At 45.4% G+C, this 24,501-nt stretch overlaps 2 protein-coding genes across 3 annotated transcripts in view; one reads left to right on the top strand and one right to left on the bottom strand.

The window, feature by feature from the left end:
* Tub (tubby bipartite transcription factor) overlaps positions 1-10,831 on the top strand; it is a 79,877-nt gene extending 69,046 nt beyond the window's left edge. For both annotated transcript variants that reach the window (XM_013028730.1, XM_013028729.1), the window contains 10 exons: positions 259-421; positions 3,614-3,757; positions 4,856-5,023; positions 6,012-6,133; positions 6,476-6,673; positions 6,940-7,052; positions 7,745-7,862; positions 9,430-9,528; positions 9,756-9,927; positions 10,380-10,831. In XM_013028730.1, coding sequence (XP_012884184.1) covers positions 259-421; positions 3,614-3,757; positions 4,856-5,023; positions 6,012-6,133; positions 6,476-6,673; positions 6,940-7,052; positions 7,745-7,862; positions 9,430-9,528; positions 9,756-9,927; positions 10,380-10,513 — 1,431 coding nt within the window. In that variant the 3' untranslated portion in view covers positions 10,514-10,831. The remainder of the gene's footprint in view (positions 1-258; positions 422-3,613; positions 3,758-4,855; positions 5,024-6,011; positions 6,134-6,475; positions 6,674-6,939; positions 7,053-7,744; positions 7,863-9,429; positions 9,529-9,755; positions 9,928-10,379) is intronic.
* A 7,332-nt stretch (positions 10,832-18,163) lies between these two features.
* Positions 18,164-24,501, bottom strand: part of Ric3 (RIC3 acetylcholine receptor chaperone) — a 28,870-nt gene continuing 22,532 nt past the window's right edge. Inside the window, exons 5-6 of the mRNA XM_013028681.1 lie at positions 23,865-24,010; positions 18,164-20,324 (exon numbers count right to left, since the gene is read on the bottom strand). Of these exons, the coding sequence (XP_012884135.1) occupies positions 19,885-20,324; positions 23,865-24,010 (586 nt within the window). The 3' untranslated portion in view covers positions 18,164-19,884. The remainder of the gene's footprint in view (positions 20,325-23,864; positions 24,011-24,501) is intronic.

The following is a 24,501-nucleotide window of genomic DNA, read 5'->3' as shown; positions in this document are numbered from 1 at the left end:
CTCTTATATGATGGTGCTCAGCATTAACCCAGTACATAAGGCCTTTCCAAGGCAAGTGGCCAGAGCTGCTGCTCCTGCAGGACTGGGCTCTGTGCTGTGAGCCTGCCAAGGTAGCCACTTGGGCTGGATTCTGCCACCCTTTCCTGGACCCCCAACTCCGAGAGGAGGCCCAGAGGGCACTTGGGAACCCAGCCCCACTCTGGCAGCAGTGATGGGTGAGCTCCCCCCACCCCCAGTGCCTACCCTGTGCCTCTGTAGCGGGCACTGCTGGAACAGAAGCAGAAGAAGAAGCGCCAGGAGCCCCTGATGGTGCAGGCCAACGCAGATGGGCGGCCCCGGAGTCGGCGGGCCCGGCAGTCCGAGGAGCAAGCCCCCTTGGTGGAGTCCTACCTCAGCAGCAGCGGCAGCACCAGCTATCAAGGTACACCAGCCCTCCCCCTAGTGACAGACTGGAAGACACTGCTGTCTGTCACTGCTCCATACCCCAGCACCACTTTGGAGAGGCCTGTCCGTTTGTTCAGGCAGTCTGAGTACGGCTCCCAGCCCAGCTGCACAGCAGAGAGTGCAGCAGCTTACGAGATACCAAGATCTATGATCTTAGACTCCCAAGTGAACTCAAGCTGTGTCCTCCTGAGTCAGGTGTGGGGACCAGAAGGCTACACCTTTATGGATCCAGAGATCAGTTTGTGATGTGGAACATTTTATTCACTGCCTCATTTAGGAGGCAGCTCTTGAAAGTAGAACAGTGCCTGCTCCCCACCCATTCTCTTCTCAGAAGAAGCCATTTCTCAGCATCCTGCCCCGTACAAGCTAGGACCTCCCGAGACAACATCTCTTTCCTTCTCCCAGAGCGCTCTCCACCCTCGGTCCTCCTGGCTTCTCACTTGCAGATTTCTGCCCCTGGCTCAAGACTTCTGTAGAGCTTCAACAACCTCACCTCAGCCCCCCGCTCCCATCTATACACACTCAGGAAAGGCTGCAGCTCATCTGGGACAGGGGGTCGCTCCTTTATCTCCCAGACACCCCCTCATCATCGTTATTACCCCAAGCCAAAGAATGGGGGAGACACAGACAGACACAGCCACCACTGCCCCCTGCTGGGCTAGTGCTAGCCATGCAGGTGTTTACTCGATCATGTATCGTGGATAGTACCAGCTGTAACAAGGCTGCAAGCCTCTGGCTTTGCAGGGAGCAAGAACTTGAGCAACTATAGTACTCCCCTCCCCAGGGGGCTACTTTCACACCCGGAACTTCAGCCACATGGAACTGCCGCTAGTTTGCTCACCTCAGAAAACTAATTGCTCGCCTCCCTGCCGCTCAGTGCCTCAGATTCTTCTCTGACTTCTGCTAACACAGACTTCACACACACACACACACACACACACACGTCTCATTGGCCTACTGCCTATGCTGTGACATCACATACTCAGTCCCCTCTGTGTGCATGTAGATTCTTGAGGAAAGTCTTCATTTACAATAATGAAGATTGCTTTTAGGCATTTACCAGGACTAAGCATGACGCTAGGTGTTATACTGCATTTTGACTTGATCTTCACTATCCCCCATGTTTGGGCAACTTGCCTATAGTGCATGGCTAGGGAGCAGTAGGGCTAGACTTTGATCCAGGCTTGTCAGACTCCAAATGGTCTTTCTACAAAATTGTGGTGCCTCCTCAAAGAGAAGCTCCTTCATAATTCCTTTCTGTGTTCAGCATCCTGAGTCAGACCAAGTATGTCTCTACCCCACTTCAGAGGCTCTGCAGGAGAGAATGGGGGCCTCAGCCCATCTGCCTTAAGAAAAGCTGCTACACACAGCCTCTTTCTCTACTTCTATGTGGCAGTCATACCTAGGATGGCTGTGGCACCTTGCAGGGAGGGCAGCCACTAACTGGGGTCCTATGGAGCTTAGCCAGAGAGTGCAGCAGCTTAGTCCCAGCTCTGTCAAGCCTGACACCTGAACCATGGAAGCTGCATATGAGGTGGGAGTCTCCACTCAGATGTGAGGACCCTGCCTTAAGAAGTCACTGATGTGCAGATTTGGCAGATGTTTCTGTGGACCAAGGCTGCAGGAAGGCTGGAGTAAGAGAGGCAACACCTCCAGGGACATGTGTCACTGAGTCAGGAGACAGTTTCTGTCTTGCTATTACCAATTACCTGCTCACTTCGTTGACAGTGAGAACAAAGCACTTATCCTTTCCTGGTCTATTTTCTCCACTATAAAATGTAGTGGGGGGGGCAAGAATTTGTCTTAGGACTTCAAAAACAAGAACTGTAGTGTGTTTTAGCATCCAAACTCAGCCAATTACTGTTCCCTGCAGGCTTCAGACCAGGTAGGGCCTCCAGGGGCCTTCCGCCTGGAAACTGCGGTCATCTGTCAGGTACATGCTACTTCTGTGCAGCCCAGTCACTGTCCAGCTCTAAGTAGTGGACAAAGCCTTGGGGAGGCTGCAGCACAGCTGGCCATCGGTCCTGGACATTGGTGTTTCAGAGACCATCTCTTCCCTCTCATTCCTTGGCTGCTTCCTGCCTTGCCCTGCCCTCTGCTGGTTCTTGGTGGTAAATGCAGGGGGTTCATTTCAAGGAAAACGAGCAAGTTTGACCTGTATCAGAACTAGCAGTTCATCCCAGTGAAAATTCTTGGTCTACTGGCTGTAATTATTCATGCACATTCCATTCACTTCTTTCATATCTATTGAGGACCTTCTTTGCATTAGGCTCTGGATTAAGACTATGGATCCTGGGTGAGCACACACAGGTAAAGGTCTCTGCTTTATAGACCTTATGGTCTATGTTAAAGAGATGGTCATAGCTACACTTTGTGGAATGAAGCCAAGCTCTGGGGAGGGGGTGACAGGAGTTGGGGACGGCTTCCTTGAGCTGGAATTTAATCAGACAGGGAGAGCAATGCAGTGGGAACAGTCAGAGCAAGTGTTGGTGAAGGAGAATGTGGTTCGTGCAAGACACTGAGCAAGCCTAGAGTGCCTGGGGGTGGAGTGGGTAGTTGGACCAAGGGGAAGAGAGATGGAGAAGTCAGCCATGCAGGAGAATGTTGGTCTCAATCTTCAGAGCAATCTGAAACTGTTCATGTATTTTGAGTAGCTCAGGGTCTTGGTATGTGGAGGCCGTGGAGGCACTGGCTGTAACCTCTCTGAAGCCTTCCTGTTGGTGTGTAACTTCTCACACCAAGCTGCCCTTCCTGTGGGTGCTCCCTCTGCTTTCACCTGGGGTCTGGAGCGCTGTCCCTGGTTATGGTCTCTTCCAGAAGATGCGGCGTTTGTGTCCTCCCCATCCATCTTCCATGGCCTGATGTTGGGTCACACGTGAGGTCTGAGAGAAAGTGGAGTATGACTCCAAACAGTTCTCACAGACATCGCCCTGACCCTGCCAGGCCTCAGAACAGTTTGTGACCCAGGACTTTGGTTGTTCTGCCTTGTCCCTGATCATAGCTTTGGCCTGCCCTGGATCTTGGCATGGAGATGAATGGGCCTAGCTCTGCAGGCACCAAAGTGATGTGGGGTAGGGGGCAGAAGGTGCTGGGCGGGATCTGTGATGGAGTGGATGAGCGGGTTTTATGCAATGCTCAGTTTCTCTCTGTCTTGGGTTTTTCTGAGCAGTTCAAGAGGCCGACTCACTTGCCAGTGTGCAGCTGGGAGCCACCCACCCACCAGCACCAGCCTCAGCCAAGAGAACCAAGGCAGCAACTGCATCAGGGGGCCAGGGTGGGGCCTCTAGGAAAGAGAAGAAGGGGAAGCACAAAGGTTAGTGTGCTTTCTCCATGGATCTGCCCCTCCTTCCGCTGTGGGCTTGGGGGAGGCAAGGGACCAACAGTCTCAGTCAATGTGTAGAGTCAAGGTGCCTATTCAGAGCACCTGGGCTGGCTGTGGGTGAGGGCATGCCTGCTACACTGTCATTAGTCCACCCTAGCCATGGCCCAGATCACCCCTTCCTCCTACCCTACCTCAGTCTGAGCTCTCTCCATCCTAGCCTCTGGCCATTACACCTAATCCAGGCCACCTGCTCCAGGCCTGTGCGGCATTCCCCATCCATGCTTCTTTCTAATATGGGCTTCTCTCACAACCAGACCATTCCTGCTCCTCTCTTTCCAGTAAAGATTTCTAGGGATCAAGGAAAGCAATGATGGTGGTCCCTACCCATGTCCAGTGTCCTGGCTAGATTCTGCTTCCTCAACCCTTGTCCATAGGCAGTGATTTTTCAGGCCACCATCATTGTAGGACAGTGGTGTATCAGGGTTCACTGCAACACTGAGCATAGCTCAGCCAGACAGAGGAACTACCACTTATTTGAGCTGGACCTTGCTTTTGTTATGAACCTGTGGCCACTTGGGCTGGAAAGCTGACATAGGCTTGGAGATCCTCTGCCCGGAAGACAAATGTTTGCCCAGCAAAGCCTTTTATCAGAGGGCTCTGTGTTTTAAATGTGTGTGAGTACTTTGTATGTCTGTATGTGAGAAAAAGATAAACACCAGCCTCTGATATCTTGTCACTGGCCATGTCCATGAATGGTTGTTGGCCTCAACTGTGGTCTGAATTGATCCTTGTTCTCCATCTTGTTTTCTCCACCATGTAGCTGGTTTTATAGTGACTGCTGCCTATCTTAAGGATGTGAGGTATTTGAAACCATCTCTTGGCAATTTATCTTGGAAGACCAGATGAAGCCCAAATCCCTTCACAGCTTACCAATCACTAGCAGGCGGACAGCAGTCATTTTTTAAAAAATCAGTTTTATGAATCAGTTTTGCAGAGGGTCTCTGATCCCTTACTCGGGTCTTCATGGATGTCTGGGAATCCAGGCCCTCCTCTCCCTCTGGATGTAACTCAGGAGTGTCTGGCCTGCAGGCACCAGCGGGCCAGCAACACTGGCAGAAGACAAGTCTGAGGCCCAAGGCCCAGTGCAGATCCTGACTGTGGGCCAGTCAGACCACGCCCAGGACGCGGGGGAGACAGCAGCCGGTGGGGGCCCACGGCCCAGCGGGCAGGACCTCCGTGCCAAGATGCAGAGGAAGGGTGAGCCCCATGGGGGCCCAGCTGGGACCGAAGCTCAGTCCCAGATTCTCAGTTGCACCCTTCTCCAGGAGCATGGCTGTCCTGTGTCTGGTCTAGCCTCTACCAGGCAGTGGGGGAGGGGCACACTTGGAGAGAAGCTTTAGGGCAGGAACTTCTGTTAAGGCCAAATAAGGGAAAGAAGCATGACCTGGAGTAACCAACCTGTGTTCTCCCAGGAGGCCCATGTTTAGGGAAAATATTTCCTTTTGCCTCTTAGAAAAAGCTCCTTTGGAAAGAAGGTACCCATGTGTCCACTGTGCTAGCAGTGAGCAGGGCCAGGATGCTGAGATGCTAGGACTGGCCACCCTAAAAATCTGCTGCCCGGCACTTGCCCAGCACGAGCCCTCAGGAGCCCGTTACAAGGTAGCAGAGGAAAGAAGTCTAGTAGAACCACATACATTGAGATGAACTGACTGAAGGATAGCTTACTGAGAAAGGGCTATCGAGACAATTTGGGAATAGGTGGCATTTCAGATGGGGGAAGACAGCTGACACCGAGGCTTTGGGCTGGCAGGGAAGGAAGAGTCAGAGTGCCCTGCACATTGCTGAGTGAGCTGAAGCCTTTTCCCTGGCAGTGTCCATGGTCTATGCCAGCCAAGGCCTTGAGGAAGTTAAGGTCATGGTCAGAAATGGAGAATCCCTGTTGGAAAGTTCAGCTCAGTACAGGCCTGGTAACCCAAGACAGGAGAGGGGCAGATACAGGGACTGAGCTGAAACTGGGTGGTGGGAATACGTCCTTAGGATGGTGACTACTCCCATCGCCTGTGCTCATGAGAGAACACGTGTCCTTGTGTATGTCTGGAGGTGTGGGAGTATGTGAGCAGAGCCTGTGTGTGCATCTGGCTGGGTGAGAATGTCAGTGTCTGAACATGTGTCTTTGTGTGTGACCATCTATATGCTGGAGATAGATTCCTCATGTCAAGCCTTCCTGTTCCTCTGCTCTCCCCAGGCATCTCCAGTAGCATGAGCTTTGATGAAGAGGAGGAGGATGAGGATGAGAATAGCTCGAGCTCTTCCCAGCTGAACAGCAACACCCGCCCTAGCTCTGCCACTAGCAGGAAGTCTGTCAGGGTGAGTGAGGGGCTTTCCTCCATGCAGGAGGCCAGAGACTGTTCAGGACTGCCCATCCAAAGGTGGAGGACTAAGCATGGCAACTTGATAGGGAGCTGGCTCTCAAGGGCTGCGGTCAGACACAGGTGTCTGGGCTCTTCTGCCCTTCCACCCTGCCGCCTAATCTTTTCAGCAGGGCTGGGGGCCCCAGTTAGGCAGGACTCCTGAGGGTTGTATCTCTATCACCACAGGGATCCTGCACCACTGCCCACCACCACATCATGAGGCAGATTTGGATCCCAGCACCAGATTGGGTTGCTTAGGGTCTCTGGGGCTCAAACTCCCAATTCTCCATCCCCACAGGAGGCAGCCTCAGCCCCCAGCCCAACAGCTCCAGAGCCACTGGCCGACGTGGAGGTCCAGGATCTTGAAGAGTTTGGACTGAGGCCAGCACCCCAGGGTATCACCATCAAATGCCGCATCACTCGAGACAAAAAGGGGATGGACCGGGGCATGTACCCTACTTACTTCCTGCACCTGGATCGAGAGGATGGGAAGAAGGTGAGGCGCTTTTGAGCATGCATTTTCCTCTACGCAGGCTTGAGGGCCTGGTGACGACAATGTGGAGTCTCAGTCCAGCAATGACCTCTCAGCTCTGCGGAGGAACTGAAGCCTCTGCGCCTGCTCTGCAGAATGGTGTTTGCTTGTGCACTCAGATGCAGTGGGGACATGAAGCCAGGGGGTCAGCTTGTGTTTGTAGTTCCCTTGCGTGTGTGTGTACCAGAGGCTGGGTCGGTCTTGAACATGCTCCTTTCCCACTACCCAAGGTGTTCCTCCTGGCGGGAAGGAAGAGAAAGAAGAGTAAAACTTCCAATTACCTCATCTCCGTGGACCCAACAGACTTGTCTCGAGGAGGGGACAGCTACATTGGGAAATTGAGGTACCTGCATTCCCCATGATGGGAGAGAAGGAGGGCAAAGCAGGGTAGACTGTCTGTAGAGAACATCTCAGCCCTGAAGATCTAGGCCAGGGTTGAATCCTCCGTTTGTCAGAAGCCCTCCACCCAGAAGCCCAGTCTGTGTTCCCCCGGGGAGCCAGCCGCATGTTGATGCAGGTGCTCCCAGGCAGGCAGGTACCGGCCCAACATGAGACAATAACCTCAGGATGTCAGTGATGATGTAGGCCACCATGGAAGAGCTGCCTAGGCTTTCCAGTCATAGCCAAAGGTGCAGGGTAATCTCTCAGGCATTGAGAGGTAGGCAAGTACCAAATTTTAGAAGCTTTAGTGAAGAGTTCGAGTAAATAGCTAAAGGTAGAGATGGGGCTGGATGGGACAGAGGCAATCACCCGTTCTTGTGGGGTGCCAAGTTCCCCCAGAGAAACCTTTGGAATTCCAGGTACTCCCTGTATTTCCTTCATTGGAATGCGATGTTCTCTGAGGCTACTGAGAGGAAGCTCAGGCCTCTGCTTAGGAAATACCTTTAAAGATGTGTACCCTAAACACTATGTCCCTCCATCCCCTCCAGGTCTGGCCCTGGCCTAATCAGTGTAATTTCCAGGGTCCTTGTGAGCTATTCCATGTCTTGAAACCTATATTGATTATGGCCTATATTGATTATGCCTTTATTTCAGGTCCAACCTGATGGGCACCAAGTTCACAGTTTATGACAATGGAGTCAACCCTCAGAAGGCATCATCCTCTACTTTGGAAAGTGGAACCTTGCGCCAGGAGCTGGCAGCTGTATGCTATGTAAGTCCTGGGTTCCAAGATCTCTGAGGTAGACATGAAAGTAGAATGTGATGCCTGATCTGGAGGCCACCCCGTCTATCTTGGTGAACAGTCAGGCTGTGTAGAGTGTTTCTGCCAAGAGGGGCTCAGATCACAGCAGGGGAGCTCTAGAGACCACTGCTGGCTCTTTGCAGTCTAGCCTGGAGTCTCCCAGACAGGAGGCAGGCAATGGAGATTCTTATCTGGGTTTCTCTTGTATCACTCTGAAATGCAGGGCTTGAATGGGTCACATGCTCTCTTTATTATCATCCTACTGAATGTTCAACCTACAGGGTATTCTGTTTTCTTTCTAGACAGCCAACTGAAGCTCAGAGGTGTTCACTTGCTAAAAATATGTCAACCAAAGTGGAATATAAAAACCTCTCTCTCTCAAGCTCATCTTTTTCAGTTTTCAAAATGAAAAAAAAAAACAACAAAAAATATGCCAGGTGCTGGTGGCTCATGCCTATCTATAATCCTAGCTAATCAGGAGTCTGAGATTTAAGGATCTTGTTTCACAGGCAAATCCAAGAAACTCTTATTTCTAGCTAGCAAAACACCAGAAGTGATGTGGCTCAAGTGGTAGAGCACCAACCTTGAGAAAAAAAAAAGCAAAAGCCTGAAGTTCTTAGCTTAGACCTTAGAACCACACACAAATTGAATGAATGACAAACACACATGTTCTATCAATCTGTGCAGAGGCACTTTCTGCAGTGCTGGGAATCGTTATTTTTATAATCCCATGGTGCCACCTGCTGGTCAGATTGGAGAGGCAGCCTAAGTCTTCAAGTACTTGGTGAGCCCTGTTTAAGGCACAGAGGATATGGTAGTAAATATACTGTTAGGGTATTAAACCCTAGTGGAAGAGGCAAACCTAAAACAAAGCAAGTGAAATAAACATTTTTCTTATCAATGTAAAGAATTAAAAATCAAGTAAAGAAGATAGATCATGAACTGTCAAGATGTGTGTGCACTTTTAGAAAGGATGCATGGAAGGAGTAAAAGCCAGCATTCTACATCCAGGGATACAGCCAGGGCAAAGGTCATGAATGCCTGGCATAAAGAAGGAATAGCAAGGAGGTCCGAGTGAGAGTAAAGAATCATGTAAGACATTGCTAGTAGAGTAAGAGTCTCAGCTGAGTGAAAACAATCACTTAACAGGACCACTCACTAGTGTGTTGAGAACACAGTGTAGGAGGTACAGGAGAGGGGCAGAAACAAGGAGTCTGGTCAACGGCTATACAGTGACCTCATTAGGAGAAGATGATGCTGGTGGACAGTAGGGGAAATCTGGGTGTAATTGAAGATAGAGGGCACAGAAATTGTGCTCTGGAAATTGGTATGAGCAAAAGAGTCCAGTATAGTAACTCCAGTCTTCCTGAGCAAATGGAAGGAGTAGTTGCCACTAATTCAAGTTAGAAGAGGAGCTCATTTTGATGGTGTAAGAAATGCTTATTAGACTTTCAAATGCAGGCAGTGCAGTAAGACAAGCTCTTTGAAATTAAAAAACAGCTGGTGGCCAGGGCTGAGTTCTCTTTCTCTTTCCCAGGAGACAAATGTCTTAGGCTTCAAGGGGCCTCGGAAGATGAGTGTAATTGTCCCAGGCATGAATATGGTTCACGAAAGAGTCTCTATCCGTCCCCGCAATGTGAGTCTTTACCCCACCCTGCCCATTCCCTCTCTTCCCAGCCTCTGCATGAACTCCTCAGGGCATGACTCTAGCTGAAGTGTGAATGGGTTGGGGATTCACACTCCTGAGATCTAGTAGTTCCAGAGATCTAGAGTGATCCATGAAGCCATTCCTGGGAAAGAGCTCTCTTTGGGGTTGTCATGATACCAAAGCTTGGGCCTGGCTCAGGTGAAGCTTTCCTCCAGGAGCACGAGACACTGCTAGCACGCTGGCAGAATAAGAACACAGAGACTATCATTGAGCTGCAAAACAAGACACCAGTCTGGAATGACGACACACAGTCCTATGTACTCAACTTCCATGGGCGTGTCACCCAGGCCTCTGTGAAGAACTTCCAGATCATCCATGGCAATGACCGTGAGTGTTTCTGCCCTCCTTGTCCTTAGAGTACCCACGGCCCTTAGTCGAGGTTGCAGCTCACCTAACCCAGTCCATAGCCAGTGCGCAAGTATGTAGGCTTTATGGTCTGTATTAGACATGATCTTTCTAATCATAATGACTGGAAAGTCTTAGAAGAGCCTTCTTAGAACCCTGGCCTTAGATTCTGTGTGTTCAGCAAAGTACTGGGCATGAAAACACTACTTAAATGGACTTTCTCCCCCCACCCTGCAATTTCCTGCTGTTTGTATGTATCTTTCCCTCTTCTGTGCTTCCTGATGCTTCTTTTCTACTCATTTGTTTTATCTCCTTTGGGATTTCTTTGGCATCTCTGCTTCTCATTTTTTACTTCCCTCTGTGGCTTCTGTCTTTCCTATCTCCACCATCTCTGCTCTTTTTGCTTCTGTGTCCATGCTCGTGCCGGGCCCCAGCGGACTACATCGTCATGCAGTTTGGCCGGGTAGCAGAGGATGTGTTCACCATGGATTACAACTACCCGCTGTGTGCACTGCAGGCCTTTGCCATTGCTCTGTCCAGCTTCGACAGCAAGCTGGCTTGTGAGTAAGAGGCCGCCTCGTGCCCTCTGGGGTTGCCCAGCCTGAAGTGGAGCTTGCCTGCCTGCCTGCCTGCCTGCGGAGACAGCCCTGCCTACCCTCTGTTCACAGGCCTTCTGCCAGATGAAGCTTGGGTCCTTGGCAGGGAGCGGCCTAACCAACCAGGAACTGGCTCCTCTGCCTCTACTGCTGGGGCAAGGGAGTAGCAAGTGGGTATTAAGAGATGAGAATAATTCTTTCTGTGCCCCAAGATCAACACACACCTCCATTTTTGGGTTAGTACCCTGCTGCAGTCATGTTTGCAATGCTGGGTTCCTCTTCAATGGGAAGGCCAGAAGAAGTATATAGGGAAAGGAAGCACAAACAAGGCTTGTGGCCCTGCCATCTTCCAGGCCTGGAGTCAGATGACAACAGGTGCCCCAAAAGGTAGGGGTATAGATTGTATGTGTGTATAGGGCACAGAAACTTCATGTAGCAAAGCACTTAGTGGCCAAGCCTGACCACTCCAACTTCAAAAGGCCCCATTCAGGCCTGATAGAAATTAAGGGTGGGAAGGGAGAGGTAAGTGACAGGAAGTGAGTTGCCAGGATTGCAGGGCTATCTGGGGCTGTAGAATCAGCTGGTGGCTTAGTATTCTAGCTCATTTGTCTTGCCAGGTTTGCTCTGTGCTTGCAGAAGCCAATGGGAATCCAGGTCTCAGGGCCAAATGTCTTAGTGGATAGGGAGGGTGCCCAAAAGGCTCCCTGAAGCAGGGCTTTCTTGGTAGCCCTGCCATTGGGCCCAGGAGCTGTTGGCTGAGCAACCCCACAACAACCCCTGAGAACCACAGACGGGTTACAAGTCACCAGTTCTTGCTGGCAACACACCATTCTCAAGCCATGGCATGTTCCAGGAAGAATGTCCTCTCTGAGGAAACCTAGCTTTCACTGCTGTCAGGAAAGCCATGGTGGTGAGGGCTACTGTGTGTGGTTCCCCATAGGAGGCAATGGAACAGGGTGAGAAGAAAGACTTTTAGGACGAGATCAGAAGTGGTAGGGCCCTTACTACTTTTGGTGAACCACACTGAGAAAATGGGACTTGCGCTGGGGTACCTAGCTGCTTAATGGGAGAGCCCCTTCGTTTTTCTTATTCCCTCTGTCCCCCAAAGAGCTAGTATCTCCAGCTCTCTCACCTACTGGAGTCCAGTCTGCATGCTCCATCCCCTTCCTGATTCCAGAAACTTAGGAAAGCAGAGTTGAAAGATAAGTTGAGAGACCATTTCAGTAGGGAATCAGGCAGTTCCCTGTTGGAAGCTGTTTTCTGCACTTCAGTTTGATTAGGACTGGCCTGTGCCTGGCCCCTCTATGAGGATTGTAGGGCCACTGCACAGGCAAGACAGGTAGTCTGAGTGTCCCAGGCTGGATCTGCTCCCTCCACTGCCACTGCCACATCTCTGGATGGCACCATTCACCTTGCGGGCTTGGGAACACTAAACTCTTGCCTATTTGTCATTTGCCCTGGCAGAGGCTTCTTGCCCAGGTGGAAGCTAGCAAACAGAGGGAAGCAAACAGTAAACGGACCTTGCTTTACAGTAGATATGCTTACAAAGATTAATAAGAATTTTTTTAAAAAATTCAAAGTTATAGATGGTAGGGAGGCTCTATAGGATACAGTGAAGAAGTTATTTTGGCTTTCGTGGAAGTAGTTGGCACTCAATTTTTTTGTAACCCAGATTTTCTTATGTGGAATGCTAGAAGCAAGGCACACCTGCTCTAGCAGAATCCGACCACACCTGGGACATATATTTCTGTGAGAAGTCTCTCCAGCAAGCCAGAATTTGTTAACATGGTCTACTTTCTAGAGATACTAGGACTTTCTGTGCTGGAACCAATGTATTTTCTGGTGAAAGACTGGTACCACCTTCTTTCTGTAGTCCTACTGTAGCCCTTCTTGATTTTTCAGGAAAACAATACATGTTGACATTAGAGATGATGGGAACTAAACGATCTCTAAAGTCTGGTCAGGTGGTTCTTGGACCTACAATTTTAAGGTAGAACAAGCTGCTTCTGGATTCTAGCAGCAGGGGTAGTAGAGTGAAAAAAATCAGAAGCACAATGGAAAACTCTTGGCCTCTGCTCTCTGCTTTAGCACAAAAAGGAGGGTGGCTGGATATTTCAGTAGATTAGGAAACAGCATAAACTTTATTGCCTGGGAAAGGGTAACCTCAGCACAAAATCCACTGTTGAACACTGAATGACATGCAAGAGCAATTGAATCACCTGCTTAAGACCACTCCTGGTGGAGTCTTGCTCTGTGGCCACAAGCCCATGGGCTTACAAAGCCATGAGGGCCCTGGGGACCACCTGAATTCAGTCTCTCCCACAGTAAGAGTTTTTATCCTTCGCACCGCTGCCCAGATGGTTTTGGACTGGGTAGTGAATTGGTAACAGGATGAGCTGTTCCTAAGCGTGCTGGGCAGCTTGGACCTTAGGAAGCTCCTCTGTAACTGCTTCTGGCTCTGCACCCCCAAATTCCATACTCTCTGCCCCAAAATGGTTCCTCTGCAAAACGGTGAAAGTCAATTTCCCAACTCCTCTCAAAAGTCTAGCTTTTCTTTCCTTCTGGCTCTAAGGTGCTCTGTGTCCATCTGTGTGTGTCTGTCTGCGTGTCTATGTGTATGTGGGGAAAAGGGCAATCTGCAAACAATCAACAAGTTCCTTAAGATCATATTTGTAAGGATGTGTAGGAAAGATTAAGGAGGCAGTTACAATCACCTGTGAATTCTGTCCCTTCATTTCATGCTCCATGAACAGAAGTCAACCTGGAGAATTAAAAGCTCTTTTTCCTGAGGTTCTGAGTAGGAAGAGAGTGTCCAAGAAAGTTAACAGTCTTTCAGTTCCAACTTGGCATCACCTGAAAAAACTGGTTTGTCATCCTTTCAGATGAATCTGAATATATTTTAATGATGGTGCCTTAAAAAACACACTTGTTCAGGGAAAGCAGGTTAATATTCAGACCCATGATAAGCACAGGTGTTGGGAGCCAGGGAGTGTGATAATGACATTCTATAAGACTCCTTCTAGTCTAACAAGATTGCATAGGAAAAGTTTCCTTCATCCTAGAAATAGGAGTCACCTCTCTACATAAACTTACTATTTATTTAGAGGTGTTTCTAAATTTAATTATGGATGATTTCAAAGCAAAAGATCATGTTTTGCTCAGATGGGGGTCAGCAGTGGGGGGAGGTGCTGAGAAAAGCCATGCCTGGCTCAGCTATGCAAGCACAAAATCCATATTCCTAGGTGGGCTTCCTGGCTTTCCTTTATGGCACTAACCTTGGCCTTCCCTTCTCTGTAACTCCCTGCCCATGTGCCAAGTGGCCATCAGAGCACACTTTTCCATAACTGAATGAGGGCTTTCTTGTGGTGTCTAGCACTGTGATTGGGGCCCGATTGCCCTGCCTGTAGAACTCTTACAACTCCAGGAACAGGCCAAGGGATGAATTTATGGCCACACATCCTTCTATACCTCACCTCCAGTTTTCATTTTTCTGTTAAGGGAAGAAGACAAGTATTAGGACAGGTTTGGTTCTTTAAATTCTCTAATCAAGTGGAAAGACAAAGAGGTCTTCTACAGAGTACTATTTTACTTAGTATCTATGTGATTTTTTTGAGTAAACAACATGATCTATTTCCTTAGCTACAAAATGAAGATGCTAGGCTGTCAACACTTGCTGTAGGATTTGGGGTGAATAAAGGATAGTCTTTGCTTCCATCACTACCTTTTCTAGCTCATCACTGTGCCTTCTTTCTTTCCTAAAAGAGACATCACACCCCTCTCTCTATTCTGTCTCTCCCTTCCCTTATTAAGGTCCAGGCAGAGCTGAAGATGAGGCTGAGGTCTAGAGTTTTCTAGAGAGCAACTTAGGATAGTTTAGAAGGGAAAGGCCAATTCTGGCCCCTTTGATCCTTGGTGATGGAGGAGACTTGGTTAGGATGGGTAACATCTGTCTTGGTGGAAACATATATTTAGCCAGGTTTCACAATGCCTAGAATGTGTATGTCTATTTGCACAAGATTGTCTTTTCCTATTTTGGAGTGGTCAGACATTTTATTTTTGTTCAAAATTATCTGGAGTTTTAGACAAACTTGCAAAACTGTGCTTTTATTAAGTGACTTTTTGAATAAACTTTTTGGTATTCTGAAGTAAATGTATTTATTTATTGGTATGTGCAATGAAAAACTTGGTATTTTCCCATATGACATTATGTATGTTGTAGAATTTAGTGTTTGTCTAAGTACAGACATATACCAACAAATTAAATTTGAATCATTTCAACACTACTGTGTCTTTTTTTCACACCAGAAGAGAAACATCTCTAAAATTTATCTTTTGAACAGGATCTTACTATGTCACCCAACCTGTCTCTAACTCAATCTTTCTGTCTCATTTTCCCAAATGCTGGCATTATAGGCATAGCCTTTTACCTAAAAATTCTTGTAATACCACTCACTCTTAGGAGCTGAGTGGCAGTGTGAAAAAGGGCATTGCTTGCTTAAAACTAGCAACACATAACACTTCAGTCCATTATCTGTGCCCTTTAAGGATCATGAAAGGTGGGGAAAAGTGGGAAAATAGTGAAGTTAGCAAATACTAAGTTAAGTAGTCCTCTTCAAAGTCATCTGAAGGAATTGGTTGGTGTTCCCAACTATGCCTTTTGGGCCTGGCCCTCAACAACATCATAGGGTTATAAAGTTAAAAAGGCCCAACTGGAAAGCAGTACAGGAAGACCCAGCCACTTGATTCCTGGTCTTGCTCACCCTTCCTCTCCCTGTTTGTTTGTTTTTTTCCTACCCTGTGGCAGATCTGAAGCCAAGAAGACAGGAACTAACTATAGTATAGTTAGAAACATACTTGAAAGCTTACCCAGAGACTAACAAATGACCCTGGGCCATTTTTGACCACAAGGGTAGACTTAAAAGGTATCAGATATGCCGGACGCTGGTGGCTCACGCCTGTAATCCTAGCTACTCAGGAGGCTGAGATCTGAGGATCGCGGTTCAAAGCCAGCCAGGGCAGGAAAGACCGTGAGACTCCTATCTCCAATAAACCACCAGAAAACCGGAAGTGGCGCTGTAGCTCAAGTGTTAGAGCACTCGCCTTGAGCTGAAGAGCTGAGGGACAACGCCCAGGCCCAGAGTTCAAGCCCCACGACCGACAAAAAAAAAAAAAGGTATCAGATATGACCAATGCCAGAGCTGGAAAACAGAGTGATGATTCAACTGTTAAGCTTCATGCTTAGCATACTTGAAGCACTTCAAAAACAGTATTTCACTTAATCCTAACAGCCTAAGAGGTGAATACTAGTTTCAACTCACACATAAGGATCTGATTCTCTGAGACTTAAGGAACAATCTTTGTATAAAGAAAATGGTGAGAGGCCAGTATATTTTATAAATGTTAATGTCCCCAGCAGTCACAGATTTGTTCATGTTTTTTTCCCAACATTAATGAATAGCTGACTCACTAATTTTTTTTCTTTGGACCACAAGCAGATCTAGATCAATGGTGGATTTAAGAGTGTGATAGTAAGTGGAGGCGTTTATCCCCCCAGATAGAGATGTTTAATGTGACCAAGGGCATTTCCTACCAGACCCATGGCCTATCTCCTGTGGCCTCTGTGGAAAAGATCATATGCAGGATATTCTAAAAAGAAAAGAGGTTTTTCTTTGTTTAGTCATATGTCCAGGATAATTCTGGTGTATACCTATTAATTAATGGATAATTATTATTAAAGTTTCCTTTTCCCAAAGTGTTCTAGTTTGGGCTTTAAGTTATTACCGAAGCCAGGGAAAGGTCAAAGAATGATTCTCACAGACCATTATTTCTAGATGCTTAATACAAAGGCCAAAGAATGATTCTCACAGACCATTATTTCTAGAAGCTTAATACACCACTTTCTGAAGCTAACAAGATGCTTTTCTTGTGAAGGGATCATGTGAAGGGACCTCATGGCTGGATCACTCAGCCTGATTTACCAAGCATGGTCCCAGGTGATATAGATATAGTTGGCATTTTTAAAGACAGCTATCTTTCCTAAGCAAACTATCTTTCCAGAGGTGTGACTGTGAACTCCATCATTTTGAGGTAATTTCAGACCTATGTCAAATAATTCATCAAGTTCTCTGTTCCTGGTTTTGCAAAAGCCAGTTCCATGATTTGGGTCATCCTGGAGATAAATATTCCTAGAAGAAACAACAATTCTGGAAAATTAAAAAAGACATCTAAACCCTAAATTAAATTACAATAAAATTTTTTTTTGTCAGTTGTGGGGCTTGAACTCAGGGCCTGGGCACTAGTCCCTGAGCCTCTTTGTGATCAAGGCTAGTGTTCTACCATTGGAGCCACAGCACCATTTCTGGTTTTTGAGTGTTTATTGGAGATTAAGAAGACTTCTCTGCCTGAGCTGGCTTTAAATGTCAATCCTCAGATCTCAATCTCCTGAGTAGCTAGGATTACAAGTGTGAGCCGCCACGACCCAGCTTCAATAAAACTTCTGATATATAACTCTGTAATTATATATACAGTCATATAACCTAACAACTAAGGACTGAGACACAGGGTAGGTAAGAGCTGTCATGAGGACTTAGTACTTCTGTCCAGAGTTGTTTCCATAAACCAGTTTTCCTCAACCACTCAAAGCGTTGTGTATGCAACATTTTACATACCAGCCTTATCAAAATGCCTAAACATCCATACACTCTTAAAACCCACTGCTTTTGCCAACATTACTCTTTCTGCCAAAAAGATCCTTTCTGTTCCTTTCTCATTTGGATTTGGCATACCACAAGATCCATTTCCTCTGGAAGTTTCTTGGAACTACTTTCGCAAAATTATTTTTTCTTCCCAGTGGCTCTGTACTTTTGAATCTATAAGTCAATCAGTATAAACTATAGTAAGACAACTACCACTAGGGTGGTAATTATATATAATCTAGAAATTATGCCATTTTATAGGCACAGATAATTTCATTTAATGCTTACAACCCTGGACTTCTACTACCCTTATTTTACAAATGAAGAAAACAAGATTCAGATGTCCAAAAGAGCTGACCCATGATTCTACAGCTAGAGTTTATAGAGGAATATCATCACCCAGTTTTGTTCATCTACAGAATTCACAATATTGAGCCTTTTTAATAGCTCATAGTTCCATCTTACCTGTCAGGGTCTTATATTAAATAAAGCTTTTTAAAGACAGGAATTGTGCCTTCTGTTCACTGTATCACTGAGCAGTTATCTACTAAATGAATTAATGAATGAAAAAGCAACAAACTAACCAAAGCACTTATCTGTAATACAAGTATCTTTACAATAAATATATAAAATAGTAATAGCATTTATTTTCAGCAGTCTGCTCCCTTTCAATTATATTCTTAAAATATTAATAAAGGTGCAGGGGGGGAGGGGGGAGGGGGAAGGAGAAGGATTGGGATGGGGGGAGGGGGGAGGCTGGGAAGTGATGTGAAGGGTAAACAAAGGAGGAGGCTGCAATGCTTGGTAAGAAATGTACGCATTATCCTGCCCATGCAATTGTAACCCCTCTGTACAGTATGTTCACAAATAAAATAAAATTTAAAAAAAAAAAGAACAAGAAAAATTGGCAGCTTGATCAGAAAAAAAAAGAATTATATTCGGGGGAAAAACAAAAAAAGAAATTTGAACCAGTGATCTAGGATAAAATCATCTCTCCTCAAATGACCCCCATGATAAATGAGAGAAAATCACAAAGAAAACAACTTACTAAAACACTACGAATGCTTTTTTTACCTTTAGTATTTGTACACTATATCTAGGTTGACTTTAGTACATTTTAAACTGTATTCTTTACAATGTAAATTAGATGTTCAATACATGTGATGCAAAATATTTTCTATAGACTCAATTCTCAATGTTTTTTTCCTCTAAAGTTTAGTTACTAATAGTAATGCCCATAGTAGCTAATAGATTGTCTTACTGCAATCCAATACCTTCTCACAGTTTGTATGCCAATATGAGTGGTTTTAACTATGTTCTTGACATCAGATTCATGCCAGGTACAATGAACTCTATAAAAAGCTGTAACTACCTTTACATAATTTCCTAATTCTTGTGTCCATCCCATTTTATCACTGGGAATGTCCTGGGGAACATGCCATCTTTAAACTTGCAAGTCTTAATTGTATAAATTGTATAAATTCACTCACCCTTGATGTTAAACAAAATTCACAGGTACTGTCTTGTCTTGTGAAAACACGTACCAATAGCCTTTAGTTTAGTCAAAATCCTCCCAGTAATCATAGTTTACTTCCTACTTGTCCTAACTCTCCCTGAAGCTCCAAATATTCAAATATAGAAAGCACAGTCCCTTCTAGGCATTGCTATAATGGTAATTCATACAAACAATGTACCTTCTCTGTTGAGCTGGTGCTCTGTATACAAGCTCAGTCCTCGTTTCTGTTTCCATTCATGTGGTTATGAGAACATACTTCTCAAAGATACAATTTTCAGACACTGTTTCTAGGCAAGGACTATTAAGTGCACAGATCCTCTCTCCTCTTGGATCCTTGGCCTTCTGAACAACTCATAGCAGGACCATCATTCATAGGCCTTCTTGTAGCCTCAACAGCCTCAAATCTTGACTCTGCAGAGAAAGGCTACCTAAAGTCTTTAAAGTTTCCTCAAGTCCAGAAATACTCTGAGCATGGAGGTTTTAAGCTAGAGATCCAGGCAATACTAAGAGCACAACAGTTCTCAAATAGGCCTATGGGGTCATGCCCAGGTCGGTAGGAGTGTTCCACTATGAAGGAAAAAAAAAGGATCTGAGATGGCATCAATGCTCCTAGAAAAGACCCTCTCTGAAAGGAAGAGGCTTCAGCTTAAGGGCAATCTTGTCCTGCCCTGGGCCCATCTTCCCCACAAACAAAACATTTTCTTCTTCCTAGAGGACCACTAACCTGCCCAAATAAGGCATTGTGGACTCTGAAATCTTCACTCTTGCAACCTTAAATTCTCATCATCTGTTAACTGATGTGCATTCACAGGTAAACTCCTAGCAGGAAGAAGCAGACTTTGCCCAAGTGGTGCCATCTGTAAATATGATATGCCTAATATAATTACTTAATGCATCAGATTCTGTTATAGGTAGAAAGCAGAAAAAGAATGAAGCTGTCTTATGTACACACTAATGTCTATGATTTACAAGGTGACAGGTGTGTGAGCACCAGGAAGGATACCATGGTGGCCTGATAGCTATGACATTCAAAGACAGAGAAGGACATAGAGGGCACAGCGCCAAGAATGAAATCAGAGAGAAAGGTCAACTTGGGACTACAGTAAAGGATACTTCACCAAACTGGCTGTTTTCACTCTAAAACCTGTGGGTTACGCTTCCTCAACATGCCACCTGTGTGTGCTTGATCAACACTGATGCCCAGCCCTTCATCTCTAAAATCTTGAGGCCAGTCTTCTTTAGTAATTTGCTCTTTCTCACTGAAGCTATCTATACTGAATCCAGCATTTTCTGCCAAGACAGCAGGATCTTCCTCTTCTTGAAAACAGCAGGGACATGTTTCTGGCTCTAGGTCATGCAAGGCAATAGAATTATCTTCCTGGACTCTGGGATCAGTAGGCAGATGTTCCCAGCCCAAATGGTCTGATTTCTCCCCTTCCATCACTCCCATTCTTTCAGCTATTTCTTCAGCAGTAGGCTCTTTTGGATCAGGGTAATCGACCAGGATTGTTTCTTGCCTGCGCTTGATGCAGTCTGAAAGGTCATAAATTGGGTAAGTCTCTTCAGGGTAACCTAGAAAGAAAAGTAGCACAGAGTCTTACAAAGACTCTTCAGAAAAAAAGTGTCAGTCTCACAGAGAATTCTCAGGCAACAGCCATCACATACTAATAAATCCATTCAAGAAATCTTTAATGCAATTCTAATTCTTTTAAAGTTTCACTTGAACAAATTCCTAGCGATCTGGCTGACTATCACAGTGCTCTTTGAAACACAAACCAACACAGAAGAAAATCCCTTCTTAAGTGCAGGGTGTTTGGGGCAGAGTTAAGTCTCACCCCACATGCTTCTGCCATGCTGATGAAGATTAAACAAATAACATGAGCCTTCAGCTTTAAAAAATGCACCAAATACCAGATGGATAGAGCTTAGCTTAAGGCTAATGTTTATAATTTCTAATTGGAACCATTTCCAAATCTGTGGGAGGAGGTTGAGGAAAGAAGAATGCTAAGCCTTTTGAAAAATACACCATGAAGCTTTCTATTCCTCAAAACAATTGAAATAGCTTGAATATGTCAGAAAAAGAGGCAAGACATGCCCAAGATCCCAAAGGACAAGCACTGCATTTTGAGAAGACAGAATCCCATTGTTGGCTTCTTCATACTCACAAAATGGAACAAAAGAAAACAACAAAGTGGTAAACAAAATGAGTAACACTGGTATTGAATCCCAGCTATGATAATGAGAAAAGAAGAAATGCTGCCAAATTAAGGAAGAGGATGAAATAAATCTGTGTCAGCCAAGCTGGTCTTGAGCAGCAGATGGGCTGTGTGGAGCTCATATGCCAACGCTGGCAGCAGTGGCCATGCTCACTACAAAATGTGGAAAGCCATTTGCACATTATGATAATCAGAAAATTCAACTCTTTAATATACAGCACTCTGGTCTACCAATTGTGAAAAGTAACAGCTTTTTTTAGGTACAGTATAAAGTATATAGAAACATTTTTATAACATTTACTGTTTTTTCTGATTATAAAAGTCATCCATACTGCAGAAACTTCAAAAAATACAGATTTTTAAAAAAGAAAACCATGCAAAATCTCACCACTGATAAAAACATGATATATTTACCTCTATTCTTTTTTGCCATATATAAACATATTTTTCCTATTTTTTAATAAAAATTGCATATGAAGTGTTTTACTCTATTTTTTCCATCTAACATCGTATTATGAGCTTTTTTTCTGTCTTTAGGCATTGGTAAACAGCCTATTATACAGCTATATATTGATATGATTTACCATTCTGTAAGACATTCAGACAGATTCTTTCCAACTTTCCCCTACTGTAAGTAACATAGTTAAGAGCTCTGAATATAAACCTAGATTCACTTCCCTAATTCTTAAGATAAGACTTCAATAAATACGGAAACTATTCCAAAGAGAATAGACATTTTAAAAGCTTATTTAATAGTCTGCCAAAGTACTTTTCAGAAGAGTGGTATAAAATTTCAACCTTACCAGTGATGTAAGAATTGTCCATTTTATCATGCCCTTGCCAACAATGACAGTACTAAAAGAATCTTGCCAGTGTATTTTTTGTTGCTAAGATTAACTTACTGTGGACAGAATGCTAGATAAGATGGATCTTAATTACTACTATGGTTATGGGTGTTTGTCTCCACAACTCATGTTTTCTCAGTCCCTAATGTCACATGCGGATGGTATTTGAAGGTAAAAGCATGAGAATAGGATGCCCACACACACAATGGCATTAGTGGTTTTATAAAAGGAAGAGAAATTCAAGTCAGCAAGCTTGTTCTGCCTTGCCAATATGATAGCCTCCATTATATGTCATGACCATAGGAGGCTGGCTGGATGCCAAGCAGATGCTGACACCATGTTCTTAAGACTTCCAGAATCATGAGCTAAATAAACCTCTATCAGTTACCCAACCTGTAGTATTCAGTTACAGAAACAGAAACTGAACTAAGAGAGCCACCTTAGGCCTTCACAACTTCATTGGTCAAGACTAGAAGCTGGGGAAGCTGGCTTGCTAGTTAGGTCTCAGCCACTAAATGCTTGAGGCAAATTCATTTGCTGGCATGTTCTTACCATCATCCTATACTGAGAATTAAGATTGCCTTTGGAATTCCATAACTATCTGCTTTAGCTTAAGAGGGAAAGCAAACCCAGCCAGGCTCCAGGCCTAACCTGAAAGCCCTAGGATTCAGTCCCTCCTGAGCATCCAGGATGGCTTCCATAGCCCTATTAGGCACACTTCAGAGCACCAGCCCTAGGACAGACATGTGGATCTCATTATCCTGCCTACACCTGGCAAACCCAGCCACAAGCTTCAGGTCTTCCCCAGAACCTCTGGAATCAGGCACCAAATTTACACCTGCTGACAGGTTTCAAGCCAGACCAGTCCCTATAACCCCACTCACTCTCCAGGCTGGGCTGGGTTTTCTGCATCTCCAGGTCAGCAGAACTAAGGTATAGGCCTATCTTAGTACCCCTAGTGCTGAGTTGTCCATTACAGCACCAGACTCAAAGACCTAGCTTTTTGGCCTACCACTGCAGACCCCCAAACTGCCTTGTACCAAACTAGACTCTGCAGACGCAAGCTTCAGGCAGGCCTATCCCAGTGGAACTGGCTATCAAGACCCATTCTAACACCTGGCTAGTCTCTTCAGACTCAGTCACAAGGTTGATTCTAATCTGAGGTCAGCCCCTGAGGATCTAAGCTTCAGGCTAGTCTCCCAGATACAGGCTCCAACTCTACTTCTGAGGACTCAGTCAACAGGTCCACCCCATGGAACCAGATTCCAGGTCAGATTTCACAGTTTCAGCACCAGGATGGCCTATATGAGAACCTGATTCATAAAAATTCAAAATTAGAAACAACCTAAGTGTTCTTCAACTAATGAATGGAAAAGCAAACAACAGATATCCTCCATATACTACTACTCAGCAGTCAAAAGAGAACTATTAAACCTCAACAACATCAATCTCAATCTCAAAGTCAAAGAAGTCAGAAACCAAAGCACATATGCAATATGATCCATTCACACAAAGAAAAACTATAGAGACAACGCAGTTTAGTTGCTGTCCAGAAGTAAGGCATTTTTCAGGATAATGCAAATTGTTCTATACCAAGACTATGGTGTGATTACACAACTGTATGCATTTATCAAAATCATCCAATGATACACTTAAAGTTTGTCAAAATTACAATACATATAATTTATATAATGAGTATACATATACATATATATTATACTCCACTATAAAACTGATATTTGAAAAATTAGTACGCTCTCATTTTTTTTTGTCGGTCATGGGCTTGAACTCTGGGCCTGGGCGTTGTCCCTCAGCTCTTCAGCTCAAGGTGAGCGCTCTACCACTTGAGCTACAGCGCCACTTCCGGTCTTCTGGTGGTTTATTGGAGATAGGAGTCTCACGGTCTCTCCTGCCCGGGCTGGCTTTGAACCGCGATCCTCAGGTCTCAGCCTCCTGAGTAGCTAGGATTACAGGCGTGAGCCACCAGCGCCCAGCTTACGCTCTCATTTGGGGACTGACAGGTAATGAAGAAATGAAGAGACACTGTTTACCTTCCCAGTCCTCCATGTACGGGGCTTCCTCTGCTTCCCTCTCTGGAGTAGATCTGTCGACAAACTTCCCTTCTTTCATGACCCTAGTAATTTCTCGGAGCTGATGCAGCAATTGTTTCTCTTGGTCGGAAGTCACAGTCTGTGCTCTGCTTGGAAATATCACACAATAGAGTAGGAAATACTCTTAGGCAACGGACAGAAACATCACTATGATTTGTCTATATCCTAGAGTAGCAAATCTGACACAACAATTATTCTAGGAATTGATCTTAAACTGGCGTATCTGGGGATTTGAAAACAATTGCCCAGAATAGATAAGTGACTGCTCAAGATCCCACAATGAGTTGCTATCAATACTGGGACAAGACCCTTATGCCTGAGCTTTTGAGGTCAGTGTTCTTTCATGATACTTTAGCAACCCAATTTTCTAATCTTCTGGCAATCTCACTGTTACACAGTTTTTCCTTTTACCACACTTACTCCTTTTATTGCTTTTCTCTGAGATAAAGTCATCAAAGAAAAAATGTTGTAGGCCATAAACATCAATCAGGAAAATACACTACTGGAACCACCAGATTGACTCTATTTTTGGAGGAATAAAGATATATCCTAGAATTCTAGATTTTGATGAATCTGA

Source organism: Dipodomys ordii, unplaced genomic scaffold (genome assembly GCF_000151885.1).
Source record: "Dipodomys ordii isolate 6190 unplaced genomic scaffold, Dord_2.0 Scaffold113, whole genome shotgun sequence".
NCBI lineage: Eukaryota > Metazoa > Chordata > Mammalia > Rodentia > Heteromyidae > Dipodomys > Dipodomys ordii.
This window is presented reverse-complemented; position numbering and strand designations above follow the sequence as displayed.